Here is a 13,205-nt window from a genome sequence, read left to right on the forward strand (position 1 = left end):
AAAAAATGCCTGACATTACAGAAATGATCACAGAGTAGAATCAAAGTTTTGTTGCACTTGCTAATGTTCTTGAATGACAACATTTATCCTGCTTTTGACTGTAATTGTACACCATTCATATTTTGAAAAATATTCATTGCGTTTCATGTCCTCTCTTTCCGTAGCATCTTTCTCAAAGACCTCCAGAAACATGAACACGTGCCAGAAGAGATTGGCCATTGTTTTGTCAAATGGGTAGGTGTCCTTTTCATAATAGCCATGTCATCCTTAACCATCATTATTCTCTCGATGTGTTTGTGTTTACTGTATTTGGTATTTTTAAAGCAATTAAAAATAAAATATTGAGTCTTTTAATTGCATACAAACACATACGTGAACTAAAACTCCAGCTGATAAAAGATGCTCATGTAGTTTGTTCAGACTTGTGAGATCGACAGACAGAAACGACAATTCGCAAAAGCAGTTGATGATTTGCAAGTGGCTCAAACCTTCGATTATGCTCCTTCTTCATAGGCATCCAGAAGACAGAATCAGGAGGACTGGGTAGACCGGATCAAGGAGGTGATCCGAGAGCGCTCGGCGTACCACCACAAGTGCCTTGTGAAGGCACCTGACAGCAAAGGTAACAATGAGCTCAAAAAGGTCTCAAGGCACTGCGAAATATTCCCTGACTATGTTATAGGATCGTCATCCATTCATGCACTTTGCGAGCTGTTTATCCTCACAAGGGTCGCGGGAGAGCGAGTCAATATGAAATGTAATTTGCCCATTATTGTGCACTTGAATGCAGCTGTCATCGGGCAGGAGGGGGACCCTGAACTGGTCATCAGCCAATCAATTGCAGAGAAAACAGGAACAAACAACTCACTCACAGTCACACCTCAGGATAATTTTGAGTCTGTAATTCATTCATGTTTCGGGGATATGGCAGGAAAATGGAGTAAATTTATAAAATATATTTTACAAAATAAACTGCCATTGGCAAGTATACACAATGTTTTTGTCCTTATTTTATAGTATGTGGGTTTGTGTGGACATGGATTTAAAGAAATTAGGATTTGGTGCAAGAGCTTTTATCATCTTGTGTTTCTGATGCATTTGGCAACTCCCTTCAGAGGTTTACGTGTGATAAGAAGGATTACGCTTTATTGCTTTTAATATTTTAGAATTGTCCAGGTTTTGCTCTTCTTCAGACAGGAATTCATCTCATTTTTACTATTTTAAAGAATATCACCTCTAAGAACTTGCAACATCTTGCACTAAGCAACCATTTTTTTGTTCCAAAACCTATTTTTTAAGATGAGTGCTGAAACCATATGCAAAGACTTAATAACAGTTCAGTTCTGAGTTGTTGAGACAATCTGGCAGTGCAGACTGCGAGTATCATTTTTGTCCACTTGGGGTCACCTTGCTCACACCAACAGTGTTCCTGTTTTTTTTTTTCTGTGAAAGGTTTCTTCCATGCACGTACTGTTTATTTCTTCATCTGTCAGGAATATATTGCCATATTGTTGAGCTTTGCCAAACACTGCGGAGAAAAATCACCCTACCACTCATTTTGAGTATTTCAATTTTCCAATGTGCAGTTTTGGTCAGGAAGTCGAGTGATGTCAAGCATTATGTTGGGCACATTCCATCCATTACCCAAAGCAAAATGATCTTTCATGCTTAGTTTAAAGATGGAATACACGGAATCCGGGAGCATGTCCTGACGTACTTGGGTCTTTGTGTTGGTGAAAATAAATTTCATCAACAAAGTAGCGAGGTTGAACCACGATGCGCAGGCACCGATCCACCTGCTCAGCGCCTCTCACCACGAGCAACTCCAGAGTGGAAGAGAGTCCAACACTCTCAAGAGGACTCGTACCAGATCCCAAGCGGTGTGTGGAGGCGAGTGTGACTGTAAATAGTCGGAATTTCTCCACCTCACACACTAGCTCGGGGTCTTTCCCTGCCAGAGAGGTGATGTTCCACATCCCTCGAGGCAGCTTCTTCAGCCGGAGATCGGATCATCTCGGTCCCTGCCTCCAGCCACGTCCAGCTCGCACTGCTCCAGTCTCCCTCAGGCCCCTCCCACTGGTGGTCAATTATTTTCTGCCAGCCACCCAGAAGAATAAAACAATTTGCGCCCCCACCCCACCCCCGACGATAAATATTGACATTTGTCTATGAAATTGTTTTATGTACAGCTCTGCATCACATTGTATGCATTCGTGGGCAGCGTCCCATTTTTGGGGCATCATGATTTTCAAATTAGTAAATGTCTGATATCTCGTATAACCATAAACGAAAAAGAAGTGTTATTTCCTTGATTGTGGCCTGTTAGGAGATTTTTATCTCAATAAGGCAAAAAATTGCCACCCTGCCCATGAATGGGTTAAAGAAAACAAAAAATAAACCAGAAAGAAATATAGTTCAATTTACAGCAAATAATAACTTTATTAACATTGTTATTTTGTCTGTAATAGAAAAGATTTTAATCACATCAATTTGCTTTAAATTAAAAAAAAATCCGTGTTTAAACGAAATATTTTTGACCGACTAATTGCAACATTTGATCGTGAAAAATAAAATCAATAAATAACTTCAAATACAGTTCAGCAACATGAATTCGAAAGGACAATATACAAAAGTCTTTAACGGACAACACAAAGATGAGTAAATCTTCTTGTCGGCAACATTCGGCACGTTTTCGCTGAAAATAAATCCAGGACTGGGGTGGAATGTCTTGAAGTGGCGCATGAATTTATTTGGCTTCATGCTGCCAACATATTTCGACAAGTAAACACAGCCGTCTTTCCGGTCCGGTTTTCCGCACCAGTTAATTCGTTGAATTATAGATTGAAGTACAATTAATAAATTCATCCATATATCAATTTTCTTAGCCGTTTGTCATCGCAAGGGTCGCGGGAGTGCCGGAGCCAATCCCAACGGGCAGTCGGCAGGGTATACCCCGGACTGGTTGCCAGATAGTTGCAGGGCACACGAAGACAGACAACAGTCGCACTCACAATCACACCTATGGGCAATTTGGAGTGTCCAAATAATGTAGTTAATTAATGTTGCATGTTTTTGGGATGTGGGAGGAGAAAAGCCACGCAGGCACGGGGAGAAGGTGCAAACTCCACACAGGCAGGGCCGCGACGGAACCCTGGACCCCAGAACTGTGAGGCCAACGCTTTACACAGCAGCTCCACCGTGCCGCCAGTGATATTTATTTCTGAAAAGTAGTTTTTTTTTCTTTTTTGGGGAGTGAGACTTTGTTTCAGAGGTATATCCATGGATGGATTTATGACAAGAATTTCTTGATGAAAAAAGGATACCTAGGGTCAATTTCGAGTGTCCAAATAATGTTGCATGTTTTTGTGGGATGTGGGAGGAAACCGGAGTGCCCGGAGTAAACCCACACAGACACGGACGGGGAGAACATGCAAACTCCTCACAGGCGGGGTCGGGATTCATCCCAGTTCATGCTTGACGTCTTCAAGTCACCACCCCAATACCGCGAATTACTTTGCAAAATGACAACATTATTTGCGACAGGAAAAAAAGTGTTTTCGTGAGTAAACCTTTTTTTATCCAGTTACCATTTGCATCACAAATTTGAGGAAACACACTCAAAATAGAATAAATAAAATACACACGTGAAGCAATTGATGAAAAAATACGTTTATTTTTAAAGTTTGAAAGAAAATTATGGGCTCGTACGGCCACCCGCAACAACTTCCTGCGCCTCCACTGCCTCCACAAGCCCGAATAAGGCCGAGGTCACGTCAGTGCCAACCCGCGAGAAAAAAGTGGAAACAAAGTCCCCGTTGGGCCCTGTTGGGGTCACTGGGGCCGGTACAGCCAAGTCTGGGGGTACTGGAACCGGTCCAGCCAAGTGTGGCGCATGCACTGCAAACACAAAAATTGACATCAGACGTGAGTTATGAAATTACTTTCAAAATGATAGCCAAGGCGATATTCTGCCTTTCCTAAGGTTGTCATGCTCACTTTGCAGAGGGATGAACTGTGAGGGGCAGTCAAGAATTTGGTTCTGAATGTAAAGGTTGCAGTCCACTTTGCATTTAAAGGCGAAATTATGAAAAGAGGTATTGAGGAAAATTTGGGCCTGCTTGAAAATTTGACGACGTATTTTTGGTAACACGGACCAAACGCTGACACCAGTCGTACAAACCGTGGGATCTTTTTTTTTACCTATTAATGTTACCTATCTATTTTTATGCGTAACCCTTTATACCAGGGGACTCAAACTGGTGGCCCGCGGGCCATTTTCGGCCCTCGATATACTCTGGGTAGATTTATGGTGACTAAAAACAGGTACTCAGATAGAGTGTACTTACCGCTGAGATGATTTTCCCTCAGATGGTTTTGGCTGCTGACTGCACGGCACCACTTCCTCTTTGGCCTTCTCCCCTAAACAAAAACAACAAACAAAAAGTTGAAAAAAAAAAACATTCGAGTAATTGTTGACTCCCTTCGCCCCACTGTATCACGAGTAAATAAATCTGGGACTCACATGGTTGTTCCAGTCCGGGTACATGGCGGCGTGGATCCGGCTGAGCTGCTCAGATTTAATATAATATTCCAGCTGCTCAGCCAGCGACAGCGACTCCCACTGCGGACACAATCGAAGAGTCAGCGCGCAATGGCAAAATGACAGCAGACGAGCTCGGACGAGGACGTCATGGTGGCAAACAAACTCACCATCTGACCCAGGAGCCTGTTGACAGTGGCGCTGTCTTGCCCTTCCGCAGCAGCCATGACAACAGGTCGCTGCTCTTTCATGAAGAGCATGAAGGCGTTGGGCGGCTTCCTGATGTCAGGCCCGGCTCTTGCGGGGCCTTTTTTCGTTTTGGGCCTAAAAAATAAAACAAAGCTTCAATAGGTCCCGTCTGAGTATGTGCCGGGAAAGACGATTGAAAAAGAATACGCGACTTACTTGGAGATCGCTGGCTCAACCACAGGAGGAACGACACCCACGGGGACCAGTTTGTAGAAGGTCTGCCCGATGCTGAAGCGGGAAGGGAGCCAAGACGTTAAAACACGACACGAACAAGATGGAGACACCTGTGAGTGTGTGTCACTTACATTACTCCGAAAGATACGTCAACGATCGCAACTGGCGGTGCGCTGCTGACCTGGGGAAGAAAAAAAGTTACAATTTAGTAATAAACAGTGACTATAATCCTTCAACGGCAGTTATAACGGGATCGCGAAATCAGATAATGAAGTCATCGAAATACATTGTCAGAAACGGCTTTCTTAAACCGAACCGTCGCGTGACCCCCCCCGCCCCCCCCACAAAAAAAAAACGGTTACTTGAGCGTATGAATTCCGATGGATTATTACTGGATGGAAAAAACGGTTTTCTTATGTTCCAATATTTTGCTACGTGCGCATTTTAGAGTCACGAAAGCGTCGTCTGCCTTACCTGCTGTTGTTGGTTGTCGAGCAAATTCGGGCTCATCGTCTGCCAAGCTTGGTCGTCCATCTTCGTCTTCGTCTGCTCGAGGAATGTTTTCGGATTTTTTCTTGATTCCGATTTATTCGGATTACTGGGACCGCCCTCATATGTCAATCCGCCAATCACATCGAACCCTTTTGTGACGTCAGTCGTCAACCTGCTGGAGCATCCTTAAGCTAACTAGCCAGCTAACTAACTGCAGGGCGTTTTTTTTGTCGCTGACAAACCCCAGAAAATAAAAAGGCCTCTTTATAGCCGAAAGCGACTGCATTTAAAATAGCAGCCAGATCGGGGTCGTGTCACAAGACACTTTGTGTCCAACTTTTTCTCGAGATCGAAGCCTCCGAATTGAACCTGGATGCGGTGGCCGACTTGGACCAGTCCTCGGCCTGATTCGAGCACCTTGAGGCACCGAAAGTGGAAGGAAGCTGCCGCGGGTGGCCGTAGTATACTATAAGTTTCTTCTTTATTTTAAAATAAACCTATATTTTTTCATCAATTGCTTCGTTTTTCTTCTCTCAATGAGTGTTTTCAAAAGTGTATTTTATTCATTCGATTTTGTGTGTTGCGATGCAAATGTCAACTGCATAGATAAAAATAGGTGACAACAAACGCTGTCCCAAATAATGTCATTTTGCAAAGTAATTTTTGGGGTAGCTACTTTTAACACGTGAGGCGCATTGGGACACTTTTGACAGCAGCGAACGTTCCTGTAAGCCACTTCAAGACAAGTTCTATTCATTCCCACATGGGGGCACGGCTACCCGATTGGACCTGGAACGAGAACCAGCAAGAGGTCAATGTTTGCTCAATCTATTCAAGCCATTATCTGGTCCAATTTTGTGTGATATAAAGACCCCACGAATCGAAATGAAAACTTTCCAATATATCGCCACATATATCGCCACAGTCGGTCAAATGCATCGCAACACAGCCAGTTTGATTAGTCTGGTGAGGTTCATATGCAAAGAATAAAATGTATACCTAATTCAAATAAATTAAACTTTGCAAAAACACCATGCTGCTTCATAACAAACAGCTTTAAAAGCACGGAAAGTCAAATCCCTTTTTTTTTAACAAATGCATTATTAAGAAAATTCTAAATTTATCATCTTGAACAATACAAATATTAGTTCACAGTCAAGAAACTCATCAACATTTAAGATCAATGATGGTGTATATATATACAGATGACAGAATTGATAAAAGGCATTTGTCAACACATTTATAGAGGCTATTCACGTGTGGAAAATTGTAAAACATTTCTAAAAAGGCAACGCATAGGTTATGAACAATTTGTAAAAACCTTTGAAATAGAAATTAATTTATATTTTCCAGCCAGAATCAGGGTGGGGAGGAGGATGCCTCAGCCGCTTCAACCCATCCCAGGCGAGCCTTTCAGCTCCACGAGTAGGGCAGAGGTCAGGGCCACCTCGGGGTCCCGCATCCAGTCCAGCGCTCCATGTTGATGAGCAAGACGACCTCACCTGCCAAGTCTACCGTGTCAAACACAGCGCAGATCAGGGCCCATCATGCAGGACAGAAGTGCCTGTTGAGGAGGAGAGGAAGGACCCCTCGGCTGCCTCCAATGCTTCTCACTGCCCGAACGAGGCAGAGGTCGTCGTGTGAATGACTTTGGGACTCACGTAGTCAAGGTCCAGTCAAAATAATCCGGCTGAGCCTCCATAGCGGACATCATCAAAGTGTCAGTGCACATATGGAGAACAATGCCAGACAAGCTAAGCGAAAAAAAAAAACTTCAAACACATTAAGACACAGTTATTGAACAACATGAAGTGTGTGAAAATGCAAATATTTAAGGCATCATACACTTTATATGATATTTATACAGTTACGTGTGTTATTTGCATCACAGAACGTTTGCTCACACTCACCATTTGTGGTGCACAACTGACCTGAGGGCAAAAAAAATAAAAATAAAAAAAGTTATTTACCCACTTTTAATTACTATTTCATTGGGTGGAACAGTGTAGCAGCTGGAAAGCTTTGGCCTCACAGTTCTGAGGTCCCCGGTTCTGATCCTGGCCCTCCCCGTGCCTGCGTGTTTTTTTTCCAGGCACTCCGGTTTCCTCCCACATCCTAAAAAAATGCAACATTAATTGGACACTCTAAATTGCCCCTCAGTGTGATTGTGGTTGCGACTCTTTGATGTGCCCTGTGATTGGCTGGCAACCAGTTCAGGGTGTACCCCGCCTCCTCCCCGTTGATACCTGAGATAGGCTCCAGCACTCCCCGTGACCCTCGTGAGGATAAGCGGGTAAGGAATTGGATGGATAGTAACTACAGTATTATTGGTCATATGGAACACACATCCGAACACTAAGCAAACTAATCATAGCAGTATATGCATTGTCAGGAAAATAAACAAATATCTAATAAATACTGTGTAACAATTTGAACATATACTGCACGAAAAATTGGATTCTGTCTTAACGCAGATGAAAACCTCAGAAACACTCAAAGTATTTTTTAAACATGGCTGGTGGTAGGACTTTGAATTAGAGCCATGAATCTCCACAGTTGGGATGGAATTGTGACATTTCAATGAGGAAAATGGATCTGATATTGCTGATGTCAGCCTGAAGCTCCATAATTCCAAATTTGTAGCAGTCTATTTTTTTCACCAATCTTGACTGCTCAGACTACACGTTTTTTGTCTTAATCAAGTTATCTTTTCATGAAAATTTAATACTTTTTGGGATTCTTGCCCTGCTTCCCTGAACTTGGGTCCTCCACACCTTGCCTTGCCTTCCTCGCCCTTCTCATGACGGGTGGAGACACCAGAACGGTCCTCCTTCCTCGGCTTGTTCTGCAAAGTGGACATTACCGTCACAGACAGGGCAGTGCTTGCTTCATCTTGCAGACTGCACGCTACAGTGTTCCCTATTTCTGCCCGAGATGGACCTGACGTCGGCCCTGTCCAGGCAGTTCGAAGAACTGGAGGCGGTGGAAGCGGCCGTGGCGTCATCCTCCTCCTCCTCCTCCTTCATGTGCCGCAAAGTAGAGGAAAAGTGCACAGGGGTACCTCCACCCTGACTGGAAAATATAGACTGTATTTAAGCAAAGAAAATGAATTTCTTCTCCATTTAGGGTTAGGGTCAAAGGTTTTCTAAAAATGTGCATAGGCTACGGTATGCTTTTTTTTTTTTTGTTTTACCATTGCACATATAGCAACTGAAATAAGTAACATCACTAGTTTGCTCAAATATATTTCCAAAGGCGGTTTTCACATGACAATTTCACAAAATGTTGAACAACTGAAGTAATCCATAAATACAAAAAGTGGAAGAAATAACCTCAGAATTTAAATTTTCATATTGTGAAATGACAGGGGAAACTGAACTCTCTGACATTTGATTACTTTCTACAAAAGCACTCATTTGCAATTTTCAGTCATATAACCGGAATACTATGAATAATTTGCCATGACCATTTGCTGAAAAACAGCCTCACATCGTGTCTTCACTGTCGCTCTGGTGTTTTTCGGGCAATGTGCAGTGTTATTTCCCTTCAAATGTGGTGTGTATTGCGTTATTCAGAGTTCAATTTAGCTCTTACGAATCAGGCCATGTTGGCTTGTTCAAATGTTGTTCAGCAACCTTTAAATGAGCTTTGACTTTTTTTTTGGTCAGCAATCAGGTCTTGCCATGCATACAGGCCTTGGCGACAGAGTACATTACTCACCGCTTTCCTTGGGAAAATAGTCCCTTTTAATTCCAGGTCGCATGTTTTTGGGATGTGGGAGGAAACCAGAGTGCCCGGAGAGAACATGCAAACTCCACACCTGGAGGGACGGGATCGAACCTGGGTCCTCAGAACTATGAGGCCAACGCTTTCCAGGTGCATCGCCGTGCCGCCTTCTTTTGTCATATTTTTCTTCTCTGACTTGAAATACATTTTTGCTTTCTACCTACCCCTCCATTTCCTTAATCAGTCACTGATTTTTATGCAGCGGTAACGGCAAATATTGATAAATGGAGGCCAGCAAAATACTTGAAAAATCTTGAAAACCTGGGCTAAACAAAACATTTAGCATTTGCTCCAATTTCACAATATGTTTAAATGTAATCCTGATGTGAGATGAATTGAACTAATTTGTGTTTATCAAAAAAAAAAAAAAAACTAAAAAACGCGACACTAAGAGTGTCACAGAAGGTCTTTTTTTCCAAGCCAAATCTTCCTCTTGTTTCTACTCTGGCAAGTTTTTTGTACACTCGTTTTGAACATTTTGTCTCTTAAAAAGGCGCCCACGCGAGAAGACTCACCATATTGTGATGTCGCCAGAAGGTAAAAAGCTGCTTTTTTTTCTTTCCCGACTTCCCTCGGAGTGTACAGGACAAAATGTCGGTCATAGTCGTTGTCAGTTAGCTAGCTCGCTCGTTAGCTTCGCCATTGCTGCTCCTCTCGTTTGACGAATGACGTCACCCAGAGCACCTCTTCACCGTGAAATGTTATGGCGAGTGGAACCAAACTTTAATAGTAACGGGATAATGCAAGTCGATTCATACATCAATCTAAAAATGTGCACATGGAATATTTTAGAACATGCCATCAACACATCGTTTGTATTTTTCCCTATTCGACAAATCCACAAGGTGCTCATGTTACACCTGCATTTGCTCTTTGGGCAGAGTTCTCATTTTTGAACGTTTTTTATTTGGATAAAAAGACAGAGACATTTCATGTAAAATGTTGGATCCTGAAAACCTTGTACATTTCAGGTAATTTATTTTGATTTAAAATGCATTAGAAAGGGGGGGAACTTATTTTTGATTCCATGCGTAAGCTTCGTTCTGAGAGGAAACAATTGATTGAAACGCTTCAGGAGCCGATTTCACAATTACTGGACTGTACTCAGAAGATAAAAGCAGTTTATTTAGTATTATTGGTAAACTTTATTCCCTTTGGGTTCAAGTGAATTGAACATGATAAAGCCCTCGCGAAAAAGAACGATAGACAGAAAGAGTGTGCAACATCCTGTTGTTTCACAATAATGGCAAAAGATCGTTAAGAGTGTTTGATTGAGTGATTTTTATGTTTAATCCAGCTGTATTATTGTCAATCTTCAACAAGTCATATTGGATATCTCTATGTTCTTGAGAATGAGAATAGAACTCACTCATTTGAACTATTGTTTCAAAGAGTTTTGTCCAATACATTTGTTAGGTTACATGCTGTGTGATTTAGAAATAGCAGAAGAAGCTGCAGTACGTTGAAACATATCGCGTGTGAGACCTGTTAGCGGATGCTATTTATGTGTTCTGAGCTAAACGTGTATTCTGTAGTGTATTCGGAAATAAAATAACTTTAATTTGCTGCACAAAGAATTGGGTGATTCCAGTCCTGAAAGTGTAACACGTGCACCTAAAACCACTTTTTATTTTAACTTTTAAACGACGCTACATGTGTGGCAAACCCTTCTTTTGCTGTTTCTTCCAAATAAAGGTACAGTGTACATTTTGGAGGTGAATCATCCAAGGTTGACCTGACCAAAGGTAATGTGACAGCAAAACTACACATTGGTAATATCATCTTCAGTACATGTCAAATGTCATAAAATTTAAAGCATTGTAAATGTAAATTCAAGGTAACCAGCCATTGTTTTGTCGAATGGGTCGGTGTCCTTTTCATAATAGCCAACATCATATGGATACATAAATGACTCAGAGAAAACCATTTGTTTTTGTTGTCCTTATAGGCTGACAAATTCCAGATATATGTGGATTACTGCTTGAACAACGCAGACTCCACTCAGCTCATTCTGGACCACGCTGTAGACTATTTTGACGTAAATTGAATGTGAAGGTGATCATCATGAAAACACAAGACATTTTATTTCATTGTTTTACATGATTTTTTTCCTTTCTCTTTGCGGCCTTAACAGAAAATACAGCAGATGCACCACTTGGAACAGCCAATCTTATCCCACCTGATTATGCCAGTGCAAAGAATCACAAAATATCAGCTCCTGCTCAAGGTAATCCCCCAAAAAAAGCAACATAAATTACGTGACAATTACTCAGTGAACCCTGCCCCCCCCCCCCCCTATTTCGGGGATAGTATACATTTCAAACCCACCCGTGGGAGGCATTATTTGACACGATAGAAAGACAATGTAGATAAAACAAAACACACAAGCTTTTTTCAAGACCTTGTAAATTAACTTTAGAGATTGGTTCAATGTACATGACAGATGTTTGAAGTTGATTGCTGAAATTTAAATTTCTGTGGCCCAAACTCAATGGTTTGGTCAACATGCCCATGTTGTTTTAACGCAGAACCCACAGATTGATTATTTTAGGATTTTGAAGCCTCATTTGAAATGCTTTGTGTGTTTTTGTCATGCTCCTGGATTCCAGCCAGGGCTGGGCGTGGCCAGCTAATCTGAAGGTGCACACCTGCGCCTCATGACCTTTGATTAAGACCCAGTACATATAGGACTCGGGGGACGACTATTACTCTGCTAGATCGTTGCCTCTCATGCCTCGTTCCCGCACTACCGTACTCCTGACGTCTACCTCCCGTGTACCGACCAACGCTGTCTCCCGACCTACCCCGTAAGCCTGCCGTCACTGATCTTGCTGCTTGTTTGGACTGACTCCCTGGTAACCGACATTGGAACGAATAAAGGCTTATTCCGCACTGCTTACCTCTCACCTGAGTCGTGCATTTGGGTCCACCCCCGAGTCTCGTCCGTGACAGAACGATCTAGCCAAGAACATGGACCCAGCCGACTCTGAAGCCATTCGCCGTGCGCTGCAAGTGCAGGGCAAACGCCTGGGTGAGCAAGAGGCTGCTCTCCAGGGTATGACTCACCAAATCCAGGAGCTCTGCACCCAGCTGCAACCGTGGCTAGCCTCCCAGCTAGCGCGGCCGCTCTTGTCCTCCCCGTGCCACCATCACTCCGCTCTCTCGACCAGAGCGGTTCTCAGGCGACTCCGGTAACGTCAAGCCCTTCCTGGCGCAGTGCGATCTCCACTTTGAGCTGCAAGCTTCCGCTTTTTCCACGGACCGCTCCCGGATCGCCTTCGTCATTTCCCACATGACAGGGAGGGCGGAGGCATGGGCCACACCGAGAGTGGAGCCGTAACTCGGAGACCTGCCGCTCATGGGCAAGCTTCGTCTGCGCGCTCACCCAGGTGTTCCAGTATGCGGCTCCGGAACGCCAGGGGCGTCGTCACTCATGACAATTTGCCAGGGGCGTCGCCGCGTGTCCGACTACGCCATCGAGTTCCGGATTCGGGCTGCCGAGAGCCGCTGGAATGAGGAAGCCCTCCATGATGCGTTTTACGAGGGACTGTCCCCACAGATCCGTGGTCACCTCGTGCCATGGATCTTCCGCCTTCGCTTAACTCCCTCATCGCATTGGCCCTCAAGGTGGACCAGCGCCTCACCGTGCAGAGACAGATGGAGGGCCTGAGGGAGGAGGAGAGGGAGAGTCGCAGTCCGGTTGTTTTCCGCTTCCCGGCCACCCGTGTTGTCAGCTTCACCGGAAGCCATGCAAGTGGAGGGGCTTGGCAGCTCAGCGGAGGAGCGCTTACGTCGGCGATGAGAGGGACGCTGTTTTATGCGGGCGTTTGGGACACTTGATCGCCCGTTGCCCGACTCGACCAGGGCATTCTGACATCAGGATCGCTACTCCGGTGAGTGTGCGGTACAACCGCGACGGGGTCAGGGAGGTCCCTTCTTCACCTCACCTTGGGAACGGACTCCC

The 13,205-nt window shown here is 43.8% G+C and overlaps 1 protein-coding gene and 1 long non-coding RNA gene across 5 annotated transcripts; one reads left to right on the top strand and one right to left on the bottom strand.

Moving 5' to 3' along the window:
* The first annotated feature begins 213 nt into the window (after window positions 1–213).
* LOC133497174 (uncharacterized) lies at window positions 214–12,360 on the top strand. Of its 4 annotated transcripts, XR_009793967.1 has the most exons (4): window positions 214–234; window positions 514–622; window positions 6,809–11,296; window positions 11,376–12,360. It is a non-coding gene; the product is annotated as an uncharacterized LOC133497174 (long non-coding RNA). The 4 variants fall into 4 exon arrangements; XR_009793965.1 differs by lacking the exon at window positions 214–234 and having other exon boundaries at window positions 397–622; XR_009793966.1 differs by lacking the exons at window positions 214–234; window positions 514–622 and adding an exon at window positions 5,691–5,907.
* Window positions 3,654–5,281, bottom strand: LOC133497173 (transcription factor 7-like). The gene is made up of 6 exons (XM_061813316.1): window positions 5,095–5,281; window positions 4,946–5,017; window positions 4,711–4,864; window positions 4,523–4,621; window positions 4,347–4,419; window positions 3,654–3,897 (listed from the first exon to the last, which is right to left on the bottom strand). Exons 3-6 carry the CDS (start codon window positions 4,798–4,800, stop codon window positions 3,695–3,697), a joined length of 465 nt encoding a protein of 154 aa, XP_061669300.1. The 5' UTR covers window positions 4,801–4,864; window positions 4,946–5,017; window positions 5,095–5,281; the 3' UTR covers window positions 3,654–3,694.
* Window positions 12,361–13,205: the final 845 nt, after the last annotated feature.

This window comes from Syngnathoides biaculeatus, unplaced genomic scaffold (assembly GCF_019802595.1).
Source record: "Syngnathoides biaculeatus isolate LvHL_M unplaced genomic scaffold, ASM1980259v1 ctg195_pilon_pilon, whole genome shotgun sequence".
NCBI lineage: Eukaryota > Metazoa > Chordata > Actinopteri > Syngnathiformes > Syngnathidae > Syngnathoides > Syngnathoides biaculeatus.